The sequence below is a fragment of the Lutjanus erythropterus genome, chromosome 17, assembly GCF_056507025.1.
Source record: "Lutjanus erythropterus isolate fLutEry1 chromosome 17, fLutEry1.hap2, whole genome shotgun sequence".
NCBI classification, from domain to species: domain Eukaryota; kingdom Metazoa; phylum Chordata; class Actinopteri; order Lutjaniformes; family Lutjanidae; genus Lutjanus; species Lutjanus erythropterus.
The window spans coordinates 5148791-5168766 of record NC_139333.1 but is presented as its reverse complement, the minus strand read 5'-3'; the positions used below and the strand labels follow the sequence as shown (position 1 = coordinate 5168766).

The window sequence follows — 19976 nt, the reverse complement described above, 5'->3', positions numbered from 1 at the left end:
CTGAGCCCAGTTCCATTGCCTGCTTGCCTGGCTCTGGTTCTGGCATCAGTTCCTACCGGCATTTCCTGCTGGATCCTGCTTGACCTGAGCCTGAAAACCACCACCCACTGCAACACTCCCCTGGTGTTCTGAGCTACCAGTCCAGATTGGAGTGGACTGCTAACTGGTCAGCTAACTGGACAGCTAACTAGCAAAGGCAGCAATTAGTGGTATGCCGCCCCCTATTTGTTTGGAGGATAAATTTGACAGGTGGCCAAAATCTTGCAGTTCCTACACGCTGCACCTGTGTCTGACCTCTATGTGCACTCAGAAATCCTCCAGAAAGTGTTTGCATCCCATGTCTAGCACCATTCATTAAAAATGTTTTTGCCTGTGATAGACACTTAGCCAAGATTTCTTGCTTCCACAGTGGCACTAACCTCAGCAAGTGTTTGCACAACAACCTGTGTGTAACCTCAGTGTGTGTGTGTGTACTGCATGTGCCTAAACATATGCACAGACACGTGCACACGTGTGTGTACATGTCCCTTGTGTGTTGAAGCAGTGATTGATCTTGTCCTCTTGTCATACCTGCTAACACCTGTTCACTTACCACTCTGAAAGTGTTAAAGGTGCAAATAACTTTGCGCAGGGGCAAAACTGATGAGAGGAGGCTTCAGAAAAGGCAGGGAAAGAACTCAAACCAAGTACTTTTATGGAAATAAATGCAGATGGAAATGTGGTCGCCTGATCATTTCACAAATGCCCAGATATTTGGGTATGCTATTAGCTCGTTCCAAATGCCTTGCCCATGATGACTGGTCCATAAGAAAGTAACAGTAACCAGAGCAGCCTCTCACAATCAGGTCTTTCACTCCTGTTATGGATGTCTGTTGACTAAGTGAGCTGGTGTTTGGTAGAACTTGCTTATCAAGTTGGCGCCGTACGTCACCCTGTTGCCTTTTTCAGCTGCACTATATTAAGGCAACTGTAAATGAACAAAGGGAAGGTTTCTTCAGACTTGAGGGAGGATAAGTTTCATCTTGTGGCGCAACCTGTGGTAAGATCCTCTTTGTACCAACTAATTGTGTCTCTTTGCTTCAGCCACTTTTATTCAACTAATCCCTTCATTTTAATGTTTTACCTCTTGGCATTTTACTAAATCCCTCCAGTTTTTCTGCCTCATTTGACCTCAATCTTTATTTTTTCTTTAACTCTATTTCCAAGTTCATCTCCCCACCTATTGCAATTTAAACTACAGTGTATTTACAGTATGGTTGTAGTCATTTTAAGAATAAAACTGTAATATATAATATTTCCCTTGCAGTAGAGATGCTATTATGTTAATGTTAAATAAAATTTGTTTCAAGTAAATGCAACATGAGTTGTCTTAGATTGAGAGCTTTCAAACTTTATCATGAATTTATGAATAGAATAAAAAGGGTTTAAAGGTGCAATGTGCATGATATGCCCAGAATTTGAGTTTAAAACTTTCAGCAATGAATGCAAATTATCAAAGTGAAGAAGTTATAGTTCTGATGTTATGTCAAGGACATGGTCTATTGATTTGCACATATTTCTACTAAAGTCAGCATGCTAACCAGCTAATCGTGGTAATCAAGCAGTCATTTAAGAGTGACTCACCAGATGCATGCTGTCGGTTTAAGTCCTACCATCGGTCACTTGCTTCAAGCAGCATTGCGATGTCCACTATCTACGTTTTCAAAGTCCCAAGCAAACAAGAACAACCTCTGAGCTGCAACTGAAAATGGTGAAAATTAGCACCTGGGACACAAATGGTGCAAATGTAAATAAGCAAACAGCTGTTAGCTTTTCTTTTGCAGGGATGTAGTCATTTTAATGCTAATTATCCATCAAAACAACTTCCCCCTCTACACTATTTTCCAGAAACACTGTCGCTGCATTCTGGGCTTTGCAGCCCCAAGGCATCTGTGATTGGTTTAAATAAATGCAAGAAAGGCAGTCAGAGATTTGCAAGGTTGCTACTTTCACAAGCTCTCTTGGTTTTTATAGTCTAATAAGGAAAGAAACTAAATATACAAAATGTCAAGACAGGAAATATTCCTACATACACCAAGTAAAAGACGTTCTGCTGAGTGGCAACATCAGACAGACCATAAAAACTAGACAATATCTGTTGTACAGTACTTCTTTCCAAATGCCATACATGTATGGAGACTAATCCTTATTTCAGCAGCCCAATATCCCAAAACCCCAATAGTCCCATTGGACTGAAAGTCCATTTGTCTGATAGTATAGCTCGTATTTTTATGTTATGTTGTCCACAATAAACTGATCACCTTCTGAATTCAAGTCTCTCTGTTTTACTGAGTTAAGATGAGCTTCGTTGCCTTGCTAAACTGACAGAAACAAAATCATCCTTGTTCCAACAACGACCAACTCTGGTTTAGTTTTAAGAAACTCTCAATTCACCAAGTTTCACGTGAATGAGAGTATATTCTGACGCTACACACAGGTTTTTCTTGGTGCTGATGCTCAACTGAACCCGCCATGTCTTTGTCGTTCCCAGAGTCGGAGTCCTGGTTGGAGCTGCTGTAAATCACCTCAGTACTGTGTTCCTCAAACACTGTCATCAAACTGACTTCCGACAGTCTCAGAGGCTGTGGTCTGTCCAGACTTGAGTCAGCTAATTGAGCACAGCTAACTGAGCTTCCTAGCTAATGGAAGCTAATAGCTACAGCTATATATAGAGCAAAGAGTATTCTGGTGATATGCTGGACTCTGTTTGTTTGGAGTGGCCTTCGATACGTGGCCAATTCTTACACCTTTAAAGATAAAATTTATTTATCTAATCTTATGGGTGAAAGAACTGTAACAAAAACTGGACCTTTAAGCAGGTGCACTGGGCTCCACAGATTCAACAGAACACAAATTTGTGTAAAATACAGCAGTAGAACTGGATGAAGAATACTTGATGATAACATGTTCAGCACAAAATGAATTTGAGCCAATCAAAAAACTGAAATCCATGAAGATGAAAGATGATTGAGAAAAAATCTATATATATGAAATATTATGTGTAAAAACTGTATGTAAGACATAATAACAGGGACATTAACAGACGTAGATCCACACCTAACTCTCTCTGTGTTCTTTGACCTCCAGGAGCAGGAGAGTGCCCAGGCGTCCGAGCAGCACTGTGTCCAGCTGGAGAAGGCCCGGCGTGAGCTGGAGCGGCAGCTGTCCGGGCTCTCAGACCGTCTGGAGGAGGAGGAGGCCTGCTCAGCCCAGCTGGCCCTCCAGAGGGACCGGCTGCAGGCCGAGTGCAGCAGCCTCAGGAGGGACGTAGATGAACTGGAGAGCGCCCTGACTGCAGCTGAGCAGGACAAACAGGTAGAACATGACGTGAGCTTCACTAACAGATAACCTGTGATGCCCAAACTTTACCTGCAATTTGCACACAGGAGCACAGAAGTTGCTCTTTTGTATATGTTATAATACATAATGTAGCATTTTAATGACATGATCAAAGTAATATAACTCATAATATTTGATTACTGTTTGATTACTTTTCTAACTAATGTCTTAAACTGGAAAACAAAACTGAAAAATCCCAAAAAACATACATTTTAAACACAGACATTTCCTCAGATTTGACATCAAGCATTTCAAACGCACAAACAAACAAATGTTCACACTGTATTGTAATGTCAGAGGTGTTTTCTGATTTCTTAAAAAGAAAAAAAAAACGGTGGAAATTTCCAGCACTGAGAGGTGTTCTTGTCCGACAACATGGACAGTTGCCTTGATGTGGTCAGCTGGTCGCAGACCTGGCAGACTCAGATTGCCTAGAGCAATGTGCATTGATTTGATTGGCTGACGAGAGGTGGTGCAAGTTCAAACGAGAACCAATCAAAAATAATGCTCAAAATTAGAGTGCATACTGACCAATGGATGGAGCCTGTCGAGACGTAAGCCATCCTAAGCTTGATGGCGTTGCTGATCCTGAAATATGCCAGAAGATCCTACTTAGCAAAAAGATGCAAACCAACAGTTATATTCTACACTTTCACCAACATTTTGATCTGTAACTGTAATTTAATCACATATTTTTTGCTATTTTGCAATCTTTTTTTTTTTTCAGTTCAGCACCACACTAAACTTCTCTATCAGCCTGCATGAGTATAGTTTAATAGGAAGGCATTTGAACTCATTTCTTTTTCATTTGTGGTGTGAAAACATCAGATTTCACACAGTCAGAGAAATTGAAAGTGTCCGTTCTCTTGCTTATAGATCAGTGTAAAGTCCCAGCGAACTGCAGAGCGTCTCTCCTGTCAGCCACTGCAGGGTGTTACCTGCCCCGCACCCTCTGTTGTGCGCTGAAGCGGCTGACAGCGCATCACCCGTACTCTGTTTCCATCACTTTTCTGTGCTTCCATCATAGTTAGCTTTGGGGTGATTTTTAGACATTTTAGACAGCCTGTCATGTTCTTGTGTTGTTTGCAAAATAATGTCAGTGCATGTTGTCACACACGGATTCTTTAATAAGTGCGCCAGCTAATATAAAAATATATCCATGACTCCCCTTGTGCATTTTTGTAAGCCTCTATCTGTTTTATCCTGTTACTGTAATGCGCATCGGCTTACTTTTTCTCATTAACTGTAACAGATTACGGTTCCGTTTATTTTTTATTTTAATTTAATTACCTGACACTGTTACATGATACTTGTTACTCCCAAACACTGCTGATAGATCACAGTGTGACAGTAAATGCTGTGGTGTCCTCCTCCATCATTACCAGCATTGGGCCCCTCAAGTTTGTAGTTCAGATACAAATACAAGAGTGTCTAGTATCAGAAAGTATCAGGTAGACCTATGTTTAAAGGAAACTAAAAAAGGTTTACATATTACAGAGCAGGTAACCATAGTCTGTCTCAGATTGACCTACTTTTGCGTCATAAATTTACCTGACTGCCACGATGAAGCACTGTCTCCTCTGTGTAGACACTAACATGTAGAGGCTGCTCTGACATCTCCATTACAGCCCCTCACCAAACACCTTTATCTGTTCCACTGAGGTGTATTAAAGGATTATGATGTTATCTTTGTTCAGGAATGCCACAGGAATCTACTGTACTCAAAACATTGCATGTGAGGATGGAAATGGAGTTAGCAGTGGTGCAGGGCGATGTTGATTTAGCCTCTGCAAATTTACGCAGATTAATTTGATCTGGGTCACAATGTTAAGAACCCGATCCTCTGGGTATATGAGGGTTTTCTTGGGTAATTGGTCCCCCACGTGGAAAAGATACTGTAAGAGAGAACTGTGAGATGCAACAAGACCAGACCTGCTTGATAGCAGAGTTGACATAGGGCTTTGAAAAAAATGACGTGACCACGTCTAATATTTGTGGTATGCTGTCATAACAGTCATTATGACCGCGTTTGATCCAAAGAAGCTGAAGTTTAGAGCGGAAATCACCCGACTTTAGTGTAAAGCAGATATTTGCTTTTGAAGAAAAGGCGTACGAACTGAGACCACCATATATCTCTCCTGCTGTCTGCTGGTTCGCATTTGCAGTCAGAGTTTAAACTATCACACTTGTCTCATTAGGTCCTCATGTCTTCAATAGGAGCCAGGAGTCCACATGCAAATAAAGCTTTGATGTAAGAGAGAGGCAAAATAATGACATCTGTTTCTGTCATGAAAGGAGATAATTGTTTTACGGTGCGTCTGCAAAGTCAAAGCCTGCAGATTGAAACCACTGTATTCACAAGCCACCATGGCTGCCTGCCCAAGAGGAAAACATTAATAACCACAGAACGAAGTGTTTTAGCAGAGCTAGATTAGAACAAATCTTGTGTAAGCAGAAAGAGATGTTACTTCTTTTAGGCTGGGTTTAGGGCTTAATTTTGAAACCCGATCAAATCATGGTTTAACTTTAGATTATGATGCGCCAACTTCACCCTAAAACTTGATTCAGTTTAATTCTGTTGCACCAAAACTGCAGTTTAAAATGTGATCCAGCATTAACTTACACTTGGGGATGCTAAACTGTTAAAATATCTGCCTTTTTTTTAGCCAGATTATGCAAAAAATAATCAAAGTCTGCAAAGAAAGTTAAGGGACCAACTCAACCCAGCTGAGTTTGTTTTGATGCGTCTCTTCTTTCTTTCAGTCCAGTTTCAGCCAAGATGTTTTTCTCAAGAAAGGAGAACATAGAGCTTCTCTGCCAAGCAATAGTAGGCTAACTTACTTTTTAGCCGTGTTTAGTCCGTCACATTAGCCCAATTTTGGACATCTGCTTCGGACCACATTTAGCTATAATGCTGTCATGAAAATGAGATCACAATACAGAAATTGAGTAACAAATTTGCATGATAATGTGTGTTGTGTGCACTACAATAATTGTTTGGGAGCTAGCCCAGTTTTCAACGTCTGTTGTTGGGCTAACAGCCATAACAGCCCAGCCACATTTAGCCCAAAAATAGATGTCCAGAAGATGTCAGGTGCTGGGTAGATGTAACATTTAATAAGCTTTTTAGCAAACATTATAATATATTGGATTTTTGCAGTTTTTAGCTAGATAGCAAACACTATAACATTTATTAAATTTTTGCTAGCTAGCAAACAATGTAACTTTTTTGTACTTTTTACCTCGATAGAAAAATGTAACATTTTCTTAAGTTTTAGCTAGCTAGCAAATAACATTTTTTGCACTTTTTAGCTAGATAGCAACCACTATAACATTTTATTAACTTTTAAATAGGTAACAAACAATGTAACCTTTTTTTTTTTTTTTTTACTTTTTAGCTAGATACCAAACAATGTAATGTTTTCTCAATAGTTAGCTTGCAAACAATGTAACTTTTTTTTTTTTTTTTACGTTTTAGGTAGCTATCTAACAGTGCCACATTTTGTTAACTCTTTAGCTAGCCAGAAAACAATGTAACATTTTGTATGAATACAGATCAGACTGAAAATTAACAGCAGTCCAAACATGTCCATTTTTGTTAAACCATTTTATTTTGGTTTTCATCACCATTACAAACTTGGATTAACTAAACTGAGATGAGTTTTTCATGGTGTGACAGAGCTTTACTCATTTAAAACCTAGTTTTGCTAAACTCTGATTAGAACCAGTCTTAGATTAATGTTTTTTGGTGCAACTCAGTCTCAGTGATTGGTCTGGTGATCCAGAACGCGTCGACATGACGTTGTTTATGACCTCTGTGTCTGTTTTTCCAGTCATCAGACGGCGAGGTACGGAGGCTGTCGGAGCAGCTTCTACAGAAGGACGAGACGGTGCAGAAGCTCCAGAGGGAGAAGGAACATCTGGTGGAGCTCAGCCAGGTGAGAGCACAGTGAGGGATGTGAAAGTTCAGGATATTCAGGGTAGGATATTTCTGCACAGTGGACAGTGATCCAGTATTAAAGGCCCATTGCAGCAATTTAGTATTGTACTTCTATAAAGTTATAGTCATTAGAGGGATGAAAAGTCTGTAATTGTCCATGGCTTAAAAAAATTCAAACAATCAAATTGATCGCTTTTGGTCATATTGTCCAGGCCTAGGCTGAGTAGTGTCCTCCATTCATGGAAGAATGGCCAGTAAATTTAAAATTGGCAGCGTTTCAAGCAAACTGTAAAATGATGCTGGGCAAACAGCAGTGGTGGACTCAGGCCATCTGAGGGGCAGGGTGCAAAAAAAAGGGCACCACCAGCGAGGAAAAAGTCATGATATATTTGTGGTGAAACAGTTGTAATATCTTTCTTAGATTAAATTTTTGCAACTTCCTTCAATCAAAATTTACTAACTATGGAGGTGTAATCAAAGGACACACAAGTGTCAACTGGTATATCCACTAAGTTTTCACAAAATCATTGTATTTTATACATCATCTCAATGTAGATCTTTGACTCAAATATTGTTGATTTGCAATGAAAACTTTGTTTAATGATGTTTTTAGTCCACTAAAGCACAATTACAATTGAGACTTACATGCAGTTCAGTTGTAACATTTGGTTTTATTCGTCATGACTTGTTTTCTCTATTGGAAAGCTTTAAGTGGTTTATGATAGCAGAAACGTGTAGGTCTTTTTCTTGAAAGTATTACTAATGTAGGTTAAAACAAAGTTTGATAGTTTGATCTGAAGCATTAGCTGAATGGACCAGCTGACTGGATGCAAGTGGACAGACTTACAACCAATCAGAGCAGTGAAACCTGTGACGTCAACTTTTCAAATCTGTCACTGATCGTACAGAACCTACCCCATATTAAATAAATGGTTACGATCAGCCTGACCGAATCTAAGGCTGGTGGAATTCTTTCTGAAAATAAAAGCATGACCTCAGCAGATTTGTCTGGTTCTCAGGCTGAGATATCCATGACAACTGAGCAAACTGTATCCACCGATGAAGACGGTCAGATGTTGAAAGTTCTGGAGGCTGCTACTGAGTAATCTCCTTTTTCACTGTTTCAGTAATGAACTTTGACAATCTTCTACTGTCATGTGAACCACAAAGGAATGTACAACTGTAATATATACCACAAAGTCAGCTGTAATTCAGATTTATGTCACGCTCAGAGCAAACTATGTAAACTACACCAATACTTAGACAGCATGTCATGCTGTTTGGCTATATTTGTGATTGTTTATTAGTGTAATCGATAGCCTTGTCCCATTTATCAGCGTGCAGAGGGATACCTCACTCGCCGCTTGACTGAGAATGAAACATACGTTCAGGAAAATAGAACCATATGGCCTGGGGACTTGCCAAAAGTGGCACTCGTGATAAATGTGCTCCCCATCCGACACACAGCGCTCTCCACTTTGAAAAGCAGAGCAGATGCTTTGAAATCTAAAGAAATGTTAACCCCTTACAGCCTCATCATGCTCTGTGTCGGCCATAAGAGGCCCTGCGCGCTAATTCCTCCCAGATGCTTTGACCAACAGTAGCAGCCTGCATCATTGTGTAATCTGTGGGAACAATTCAGCATCAGGCTTCATTATCTTCCCCCTGTTTGTTGAACGTGTCTTCGGCTATTGATTTACTCTGGAGTACAAAGAGAAGCTTCTGGAAAAAAAAACACACAAGCTCAGAGCTGTTTCAGTGAGTTTAGGCACAGAGTCACTGAGTTGGGTGTTCCAAAATCTCTGATCCGTCAGATCAAACATGCAGATGACTTTTGACTTTTACTTTGCAACCAAACAACTCCTATCTTTCCAAGCGCCAATGTGGCAGGCAGATGGATGTGAGGCAATGCTGTGGTGGATCAGTGATTGAGGGACACATGTGCAGCCCAGGTTTGAAAAAAACCTCTTGTTTCACCCCAACAGCAGGCCATAGAGGACCTGCAGAGCGAAGAGGAGAAGGTGAACCTGCTGACCAAAGAGAAAACCAAACTACAGATGCAAGCTGAGGATGTAAGTTCATATTTGGTGCATTGTTCAAACTATAATACGTCTTTTTATATTTTTACGCTTAATATAATATGTAAGTCAGTTTAGGTAAAGTATTGGATAGCTTAAAATTTGACATTTGCACAATAATGATTCTATTCTCAGCTCAATTTAAAGGACTAATGTGTAGGATTTAACAGTATCTAATGGTGAGCTTGGAGATTGCATACACTTCGCCTCACCCTCCTCTTCCTAGCATGTAAAAGAACACATGTTGGCTGTGAAACCTGCAAAAATTGTGAAAGGCCCTATCTAAAGCCATTGTTTTGTTTGTCCATTCTGGGCTAAACATGGCGGTGCAACATGGCAGCCTTCCTGGAAGAGGAGCTGTGCCTTCTGTAGATTAAAGGGCTCACCGTTATTTATTTGCTTAGCTTAGTGTAATATAGTGAGCATAATGTGCACAAGGAGTACTGTCTCACACTTTAACTAAAACCTGAAATAACTGATTTTTTTGTCCAGTTTGAGGCAGCGGAAACAGGACGTTAGCACAACACTGTCATGATCAAGCTAACGTGTTAGCAAGCTGTTGCTTGTTACAACCCGCCACAGTCTAAATGTACGTTCATATTCACTCTGCTTTTAGCTCTGTTTTACTCTCTTCCATCTCCCAAGAAAAATATGTGTTCACCAGCTAGCTGCTAACTTTCTCTGTCTGCTGTTTGGTTGCTGAGCAGGTAATGCACTGTTGGTTTAGCTTTGTTGGTTAGCTGTTTGCTAACTTTGTCTGTCTGGGATTTAGTGCAGGGTTTATATATAATTTAACTTTATGTATACTCCATTGTGCAGCATTTAAATTGCAATACAGCTTATCTTAAGACAAGGAAAAAATGTGAAAAACAGTAACAAGTAAGATAATGTAGTGTTTATGGTATACATTTTATAATAAATGGCAACTGACTGATTGATCAATTGATTTAAACTATACTGCCTGGACCATATCTGATGTTTGATTAAAGTAAAAGTCCAGAACATTGATCTAACAGAAGCACACATGCTGCACACATTCAATACTGTTGTAATATTAAGGTCATGAACCGACCATTTGACAGTAATATGAGAAATGGAAACTTAAGGTTAGTTCACTTAATTGTAACTCTGTTAGCCAATAGGCCTTGGCAAATCTGGGGAAACACTGAATACATGTAATTTTATGTATAAAAATTGTCAAAAGTAATAAATGGTCAATATAAAACATATTGATTACAGGCTCAGAATATTAAGCCATTGGCAATTATAGCTATAAATTATTGGTACCAGCTTCAGCCTTCAAAAACATATTTGAACCCTCTTTTCAATTGTACATTTTACAGCTGTATTACACTGTGATCATTGTGTTTTACATCTTGTCTTCTCCGTCCAGTTGGAGTACCGTCTGGAGCAGGAGCACCGTCAGCGCAGCGAGCTGGAGAAGAGCAGGAGGAAGCTGGAGGGTGACAGCAGGTCCACACAGGAGAGTCTGGGAGAGATGGAGAAGAACAGGAGTGGACTGGAAGACCTCCTCAAGAGGTCAAAGACACACACACAGACACACACACACACACACACACACACACACACACACACACACACACACACACAGTGAAAGAGAGAGAGAGAGAGAGAGAGTATGTGTCATCATAACACGTTGCAGCACAAAAGAAGAACAACACGTCATTATGGCCAACACAGCAAAAAACTCTCCCTGAAGCCAAAATTAAATTCTGGTGTTGGTCAATGTTAAATCTGTTTTTGGTTCTAGGGATGGTAATATTGTCTTGTCAGCTGTTTGGTCCACCACTTTGGTTCCCAGAGAATGAATCTTAATGACTTTGCTGATCTCCTGACTTGTCATCTAAGTTTTATGCTTATTCAGTGAAATATCTCAACATCTACTTCAAGGATTGGCACATACTTTTGTACAGACATCGATGGTTCCCAGATGGCCTAATGATTTCGGTGATCCTTTGATCCTTTTTTCATATCGTGCCACCATTAGGTTAACATGGTCTTTGTTTATTTGTGACATATCACAAAAACTATTTGATAGATCATCGTGAAATTTCTCTCAAGATGATCTGGAATAAAGTTAACTTTTCTCACCTCGTGAGATCACGCCAGAATCCACTGAAGTTAGCCCCGATGCACAGACCAGTCAGACCTGATAGACAGGTGGTTTATCCAATCACCTGCTAAGTGTTTTATGAAAGTGCCTGCCCTTTTTCAGACAGGTTCTAAGGTGGTTTTGGACACACTTTGAATAAATTCAAACCCTAACGCTTTGATCTGTGCACTTTAGACAGGGCCCCAAATCTTTAACTGATAGTTGGTCGGACGACTTTACAGAGTCAGTTGACAAAAAACTTAAAAATTCAGACACTTTTCTTGTTTTTGAAGAGGATGAGAGAGAGGAACTGACTTGCCCTGACTGACAGCATACCAACGTCAGACCCTCATTCTTCTACAAACCAATCAGTTGCAAGCATAGGGAGATGCAGCTGATGTAGGTGATGATGACAGAGCAAAGGCATGTCATGTGAAGTTCTTCAGTGAGCTTGCATAACTACAATGTAAAATCAAACTGGATCGAGTGTACATGTAACAAAAACATGAACATTTGTTTGAACTTACGGGTATAAAAGCAGCTAGCTAACCAGCAGTATATAAAATAGCTGTGTCAGGGACCAAGCAGTGAGGCAAAGAGGAGAACAGGAATTTGTTGAAAAGAGGGTTTTTATTTACCCAAAGAATAATGCCAAACAATATAAATCAAGAACTTAATAACTAGGCCTATAAAAGAGGTCAACAAAATATAACTATACTCAAAAAATGACAGCAACAAAACTGTGTTAACTGAACAAACTGACCTAACAAATGAGGGAACACATATACCGGCTTGGCCAAACCAACTAACACAAAAGGGGAAAACAAAATGGTATCTATGAAAACTAATACACAGAAAAAACAAACTAAACCCAAAAACCCCCTCTGACACGGCTGCAGATGGTACGGCCTGATGAGCTGGCCACAGGATTTAACAAGTTCCACCCCTGTGCCACACCTTTTGCCTGTCCAGGAGGAAACCACCCCCACCAGCATGGTAACTCAAAAAAAGACAAAGAAAAATGATTAATACAACAGAAAATTACTAAATCTAACCTTACAGTGTGAAAATGTGTGCACTCCATTTAAACAGTGTAAAGCTAAAGGAAAATGAAGAAATTATAACTCAAATAAACTGTAGTGTGGACCTGAATTGTTTGGGGTGTGGTTGACTGCAAATTAAACTAACCTGTGCATTGAACAAAGAAGTGAGGTGAGTGTGCATGGTTTTACCCTCAACTGTCCATTTGTGTGGCCTTGGCCATCACAAGCTGAAATTAGTTCCATTTTTACCAAAATAAGTGATGCTTACACATAAATGCATCATTGATTAACTGTAATCCAGTGATATATCATTCTAACATGAGCCATTGTGTATAATGAGTACTTTTGCCTCTGTTGCTTTTCATACATTTTGATGCTAATCCTTTTTTAAGTAACATTTGGGGCTTTTACTTGTAACATCTGCTAAACATCAGCATGTTAGCATTGTTATTGTACCGTGAATATGTTAGCCTTTAGCTCAAAGCGTGGCTGTGCCCTCGCACAGCCTCACAGAGCTGCTGGCATGGCTGTGGACCTTGTTTTCCTCCCGATTCTCTTTGATATTCGTTCCTATTAACTGATAACAGAGTGCTTTTGTAAACATGAGCTGAGTACAGTTTACTGAGCCACATCTTTTTTTGTAGTTCATATCATCATGGTGAATATTCTGTAATTCTGAAAATGAGTAAACCATACCCTTGAGACAGTGATCATAAGAGAAAAACACCAAAATATACATGGACATTTTCAAATTACTTTATAAACATTTATATCAGAAATAATCCAACTCAGTATGTGTGACAACAGGTCATATCCCCAGCTGTCTATCAATGAAATGAGAGCTGCTGTGATCAAATCTATTAACCCCGGAAAAGACACAAACTTTCAGGATTTCAGAAAGTTCCTGACAGTCTGATCTGATGCTCCTGTCCTGGGGCTGAAGAGCCCGGAGGCTGTGAGGATGTAATTTGTAACATACCTGTTCCACAGTCCAGTCATCTCCACGTCCCCCTCCAGGGACTCACTAACACCCCAACATGTAGCTATCTGCCCTCAGTAATATGAGAGCAAATGAAATCATTCACTGCACTTTACCTCGCAGCAACAGTTACCTGAAGACAAGAACAGACTGTCAGCGTGCGCACACACACACACACACACACACTTAAATTAAATGCATACATACATAGTGAACACACAGATCACTGAGCAATATGAAGTTAAAACTTGTTCTGTTTGGCATTTATAACTGTGTGATCCTTCTTCGCTGTGACTCACCTTGTTGCTAAGGTGCTGTGTTTTCCAAACAGAGAGGACATAAAATCTGTCACTCAGTCTGACTCAGCTCTATACTCTATGAAACTTTATTGGCATGATGTTTTGATCAAAGAACATGTTGCAAAAACAGATAAACACTGTTCTTAAAATGAATAAACCAGCATCAGTTTGATTAGCATTGCCCTGAGTGCACAACAAGGACCATGATTTATGAAAGTCCCTCCAGGATTTCACGACTGTTTTTGGGATTGATACGGCCCAAAATGCCTGATTTTGCAGCAGCTTTTCTGAGAAATTGTGATGAATACTTTTAGGCATTTTTTTTTTTTTTTTTTGCAATGAAATTGCAGAAGTAAGTGGAAATTGCAAAAGGAAGTTGCCATTTTATGTATACTTCATTATTGCAGGATAGTTCACCCAAACATGAGAATTCAGTTATTATCTAGTAACCCTCATGCTGATTGAGGGTTGGGTTTCATTTTGTAGTCCAGAAAACACTGCTGGAGTTTCACAGGAAAACTTCCATGCAATGGAAATGTTAAAAAACAACCAAATTAAAACATAAAATGCCTCCATACTGCTCAGCTGGTGTAATACAAGTCTCCTAAGGCCCCAACATGTCAAGTTGACTCAAAAAAAAAAGTTATTTACACCATTTTTTTAGCCTGAATCTTCACTGTTGATCCTTAGCTTAGAGCCACCTTCATGGGCACATGCACACTATCTGAACTGACTTTAGGAGATGTGGATTATGCCAGATGAGCAGTATGGAGGCATTTTATGGCTTCTTTCCAGTTGCTTTTTCTGTTTGAAAACTGGTCACCATTCACTTCCATTGTTTGGAAGATTCTGCAACACTGCTTTCCTGTGAAGCTCCAGCAGTGTTTTGTGGACTAACAAAATAAACCCGACTCTCAATCGGCATGAGGTTGAATAGATAATGACCAAATTTTTAGGTGAACTATCCCTTTAAAATCAAAGGCAACTTGTTCCAGGGAGAACAAAACCTCTCAGAACACTGTTCTGTTCTAAGGAACCTCACCAAAAAGGCTCACGATTATAAAAACTCAGAAACAAAATATGTCTTATTTGTAGATGAAGAAGTGCACCTGGGTAGTTTTACACAAAGAAGCAAAATCTTTTGAACTCTACAAACAAAATTCTAAAGTTAAAAAAAATATATTGATTATTTGCTGCAGGTTTAAATTAGGTAATGCAAAATATGAGTTATGTGGATGTAACTCCATTTCTATAAGTATGTCACAGCCCACTGTCGCTCTTTATTGCAAAGTTTCAGTTTGACTGAATAATGGTTAAATTAACGCAGTATCTGTTTCTGTCTGCAGGAAGGACCAGGAGATCAGCAGCACCTGCGCCAAACTGGAAGCAGAGGAGGCCGTCAGCATTGGACTGCAGAGGAAGAGCAAGGAGCTGCAGGTCAGAACCTTTCATCTGTGTACAGCAGATATAATACAGTCAACTATTGCAATTGAATATTACGATTTATTGCGATATTCTGTTTGCTTTTTTAACACTCGACCGTGGGAAAAAAGTTGAATCATACATGGGTCACATTTCTGTAGACAATGCACATCATGTCAGTCAGTCTTTCTGAGACTGACTGTCTTTCATCATCATTGCTTAAGGATTGGTTGTTACATGTTAAGCATGTGAACAAAAATGGACCTGATGTTCTGTTTTGCTACATGTTGAAAACTGATTGATGGGTTTGTTGGTTTGGTTTGGTTTTAGCTGGTTCAAGTATTTTGTTGTATAGAAAGAAAACATGGGTGGAATTATAATGAAGAAATTGAATTTTTTTTCTTTCAGAGGTATAAAAAGGCATTATTTAATTTCATCTAAGTTTTTAAAAAGGCTCGGTTAGGCAGTGTAGTTTTAACAGTTGTCACTCAAACTGGAGGAATAAGTGCATTTGTTGGGGACTCTTTTCAGCAGCAGATTAATATACATTTGGATCATGTGTGTGAGATTAAGGTCGGGGATATACTTGCAGTTTGACCATATGTTCACGTAGGCAACTGGCCGTGTCGTAAATTGAACTCTTCACGACACCACAAGAGGGCACAACAGAAAACTCAGACCATAAACCACCCATTAAAAACAAAAGAAAGAAGAAAAGGACTTCCGTTTTTCCATCATCTTCTGCCGTGCACGTACATAGTGGTCTCAAGACTGTTTCCATTTATTTTGACGTGTTTCCATGTCGACTTATCTGTTACCAGCTATTGTATCAGACATGTTTGTCGCTGTGTAGCAGCAACGATATGTCGTAAAGATGTGGGTAGTTGCGGACTTGTTCAGTGAGCCTGTCCTCAAAACTTTCCACTGGTGACGCATCTCCTGACCCCTGACCCCGTCACTGCATTCTGCCCCTACACTGCCCCTATCAGTCATGTGTGTATTTTCATCTTGCAGAACCGTAGTGTTAGTTAATGAGGACGTGCACCACTGACTTTCCAAATGGACGCATGCGTATGTGAACACATAGTTAAAAGCAAGTAAATCTCTGCCCTAAGTCAAATTAAACTACAGTGTGTAGTAGGTGTGTAAGAAAATACACACAGATTTTATGCATATGATGGTGTGTTATTTATACTATGGCAGGTCTCTAAAAAAATTATTTATTTAATATATCACCTTGCTTACAGTATCACAATATATCGCAATATATTGAAAAGCCCCTGTATCGTGATACATATCGTATCGCAACAGTGTGTCTCAGTGATGTGTTGTTAATAGTTTGGAGCTCCATGGTAAAGAGTAGGAAGATATATCAGGCTTTGACACACACACACACACACACACACACACACACACACACACACACTACTTAGTTGAAACTGTAGAATGCACAAAGTCCTTCCCTTTTTGGTTGATACTCATCTCCCAGGCATCAGGACTGGTATGTGCCTTCCATCTGCAGCCTCTAATTTGAACGATGTGGTGAACGTTTTCAAAGAGTTTTGCAATTACACACGTCACATCCAATACGGATACCTTGATGAAATCTTGCTCAGCCTGCAGCTGGCTTTCAAGATTAATCAATGCAAATCACCAGGAGCTCAGGAGCACTTATGGTTACTTTTTGAGGATATATTGGACACAACAGCTGCATGGAAGATGACCAGGAAAAGACACACTTAATATTAGCAGTCTTCTTGCATGATATTTGATTGGAGTGACAACCCGAGGTGTTGATTGGTAGGGGATTGGTTTCCTAAAAAGACATGCAGGGAGCTCCGCTGTAGCTTACAGAAGAGATGCATTCCTGCCTTTCAGCAGAGCTGCTGGGCTCTACTCCATGATTGGAGCAGTCACTTCACAGCTCCACGCCTGTCAGGAGGTGGTTAAAACACGCCGCCTACATCCAAACTGATAACCATCTCCTGCCTCTCCTCTGATAGGGTGACCAGGAACTCTCAGCAGCTTTTCTCTCTGCTTTCACAGTTGTTCTGACTGAACATCTTTGAATGTCTGTTTCCTTTAGTGTGTTAGAGTTGGTGTCAGCACTAAGTGAAGAGACTTAAGTTTTTTTAAAAGAGGAAGATCAAAACTGAAGCAACAGATGCCGAGATTATTTCCAAAAACATCCAACAACATTTCCAGTTCAGTAGTGTCATTCATTATGTACTCAGGGCCGCAGAAGACAGAGAGGAGAGTCCCCTTTAAATATTTATTTGTTACACTTGTACAATACAAAAAGCTCAGCTTTTCCCCCTACTGGACAAATGTGATAAAGGTTCTTATGGCAGGTTAATCAGAACAAAAGGTCCCTACAGTGACTACCACCAATTTGTGTATTGTATAATTTGTGGGTGAATTAAACTTCCAAATGTGATTTGAGGTTAATTTGAGACATTAACAATATGATCCTTGCAGCTGTTCGCCTGGATTTCAAGTAGAGAGACGACTAACAATTATTTTCATTCAATTGATTATGTGCAGCTGTCCACAGCTGCTTTATATTCACCTTCATTTAGCTGTTTTTGCATGTTGAACCAAACAACTGGCAAAAAGGAGATGTTGGGAGTGTCCTACAACAAAAAGGTGCACACTAAATAACACACATTAACTGTACTTTACTTGAGTATTTGTTACAACTTTTACTTTTTACATTTACTCCCCACATAAATATATGTACTTTCTACTCCTTATTTTTTAAAAACAGGCTTGTTTCTTTAGTATTAATGGATTTGAAGGGAATTATTGATTATTTTTGTTCTGCATCATTGCATGCCACCTTCCATCAGTGTATATTACATATGAGCATGACAGACATAACAAGACAAAAAGAGCGTAAAAGGTGTAATAATATATAACATGATGACAATGGCATGAAAAATGTAACAAGTCGTAACAACGTAAAAGTCATAAGATGAAGGTATCTGTACTTGTACTTGATGAATGGATACATGTGCTTACATGGTCGCAGCTACTGCAAATCCACAGTTATTATAGCGGATTAAACACAAACTACAAACCTGAAATTAAATTTCTCTGGAGACTGCCCTGAAAAATGTCACAGTTCTGATGTTGGTGTATTTTGACCAGAGTGATCACAAACTGTAAACCATGTATGAGAGCAAAGTGAATGTGAGACCAGGGGAATATTCACAGGACTGAAGTGTAATATGTGATCATACTGACAGTTGTGCTGTCTGTTACCTCGTTATTAATTTATGTCTGATTACATCAGTCGTTGACATAAAGTCCAAGGTTAAAACTTTTATATGGCAGTAGGCGTCATGATTTATTTAATCCTGGAACCCTAAACTTCATTCATACCATGTTGCTCAACTCTCAGTAATATTTGTCCACAACAGATTGTATTGCATCTCCTTTATATGTTGATAACAGGTGTAGAAAGACAGTAAATTGAGCAGGGTATAACCTATTCTGGCTGTTAGAGATCGCTTTCACATTTTGACTTGCCACAGCAGGAAAAACACAGCTGCATTATGAGATGTTCCACTGAATCATGCCAGAGGTTCGGGATACCAGGGAGCTGTCAGTGAGACATCTGATTGGACTGTTGCCATCATTAACAATGTTAGTTCCACCTGTGTTTCAACGTAAAAATCTGCCACACGAAAGGTGTCCAGCCCAGACATCAATTTAGTTTCCCTGCCAAAGTTAATGGAATAAAATCATGGGAACAAACCATTCAATCAGTTCAACAGTTCAGTTCTTGACATTGTGTGCATTTACACCGTTTTTTCCCACAAAGATTGGCCACAGATACGTTTGCCTTTCTGTTTTTTCCTGATGTGAGCTGGAAAGCTGAGACTCAACTTACATCAGTGCAGGAGAGCAGGGAGAAAGCCAATTTTAAAAGTTTCTCTGTGTTCACTTTTTCAGTACTTTTGTAACTACTAACTGAATCTCTGTGGTCTTAGCATCAGTTTCTCCGTTGTGTCGCTGTTTGTACTTTCAGGTGTCTGCTTTATTTTACAGTTTTTTTCATGTTCGCTTTCAGTTACTGCTGATGAAAACATTTACTGATTTTGCTGCTTCATAATAAAAACTTTTAGATATACTTTTCAGACGCTTGACTTAAGATGAGTAGTCTTCACTTAAATACACACCTTTGTGCAGGTGCAAACTCCACTCTGATGGAGTGACGAAGTCAAACCAAGTCAAGAAGCACATGTGCATAAAAAGCAAAACATTTGCAGAAGTTACCGATAGAAATGGGGCAAAAATTATCGTGTCCACTGGGGTGTTGTGTTTCCATCATTGCCAATCGGAGCCAACATCTGTGACTTAATGCTGATTGTACCCTTTCCCATTGACTACAAAAGCCAGATGTTAGTGGGTGTTAGTGGTTTTCTTTTGTACTGGAAAAAGGGCCTTGCTTGGAAGAAATGCTAGGTCACTGGAGGTGATAAGCTAATTTAGTTAGCAATGCATGTTAGAGTAAGCTGCTTACATTAGAGTAGGAGCACTATTCTTTAGACACTTTTACTCATGTGTTTTGGGGTTTTGGAATGGTAAAAACAAAAAAAAAAACTTTTCTACTGAGTATCACTGTCAGTTGAGCCCCAATTACAAATGCCTCAGCATGTGGAGAAAACCGAAAGCTTGACAGATTCAGTGACTGACTGGTATACTGACTGAAACCACAG

At 39.6% G+C, this 19976-nt stretch overlaps 1 protein-coding gene across 3 annotated transcripts in view; it reads left to right on the top strand.

Moving 5' to 3' along the window:
• Positions 1-19976, top strand: part of LOC146311573 (myosin heavy chain, skeletal muscle) — an 81727-nt gene that overhangs the window by 26085 nt on the left and 35666 nt on the right. For all 3 annotated transcript variants that reach the window (XM_084740665.1, XM_084740663.1, XM_084740664.1), the window contains exons 2-6: positions 3127-3354; positions 7212-7316; positions 9304-9390; positions 10790-10935; positions 15177-15267. In XM_084740665.1, the coding sequence (XP_084596791.1) occupies positions 3127-3354; positions 7212-7316; positions 9304-9390; positions 10790-10935; positions 15177-15267 (657 nt within the window). The remainder of the gene's footprint in view (positions 1-3126; positions 3355-7211; positions 7317-9303; positions 9391-10789; positions 10936-15176; positions 15268-19976) is intronic.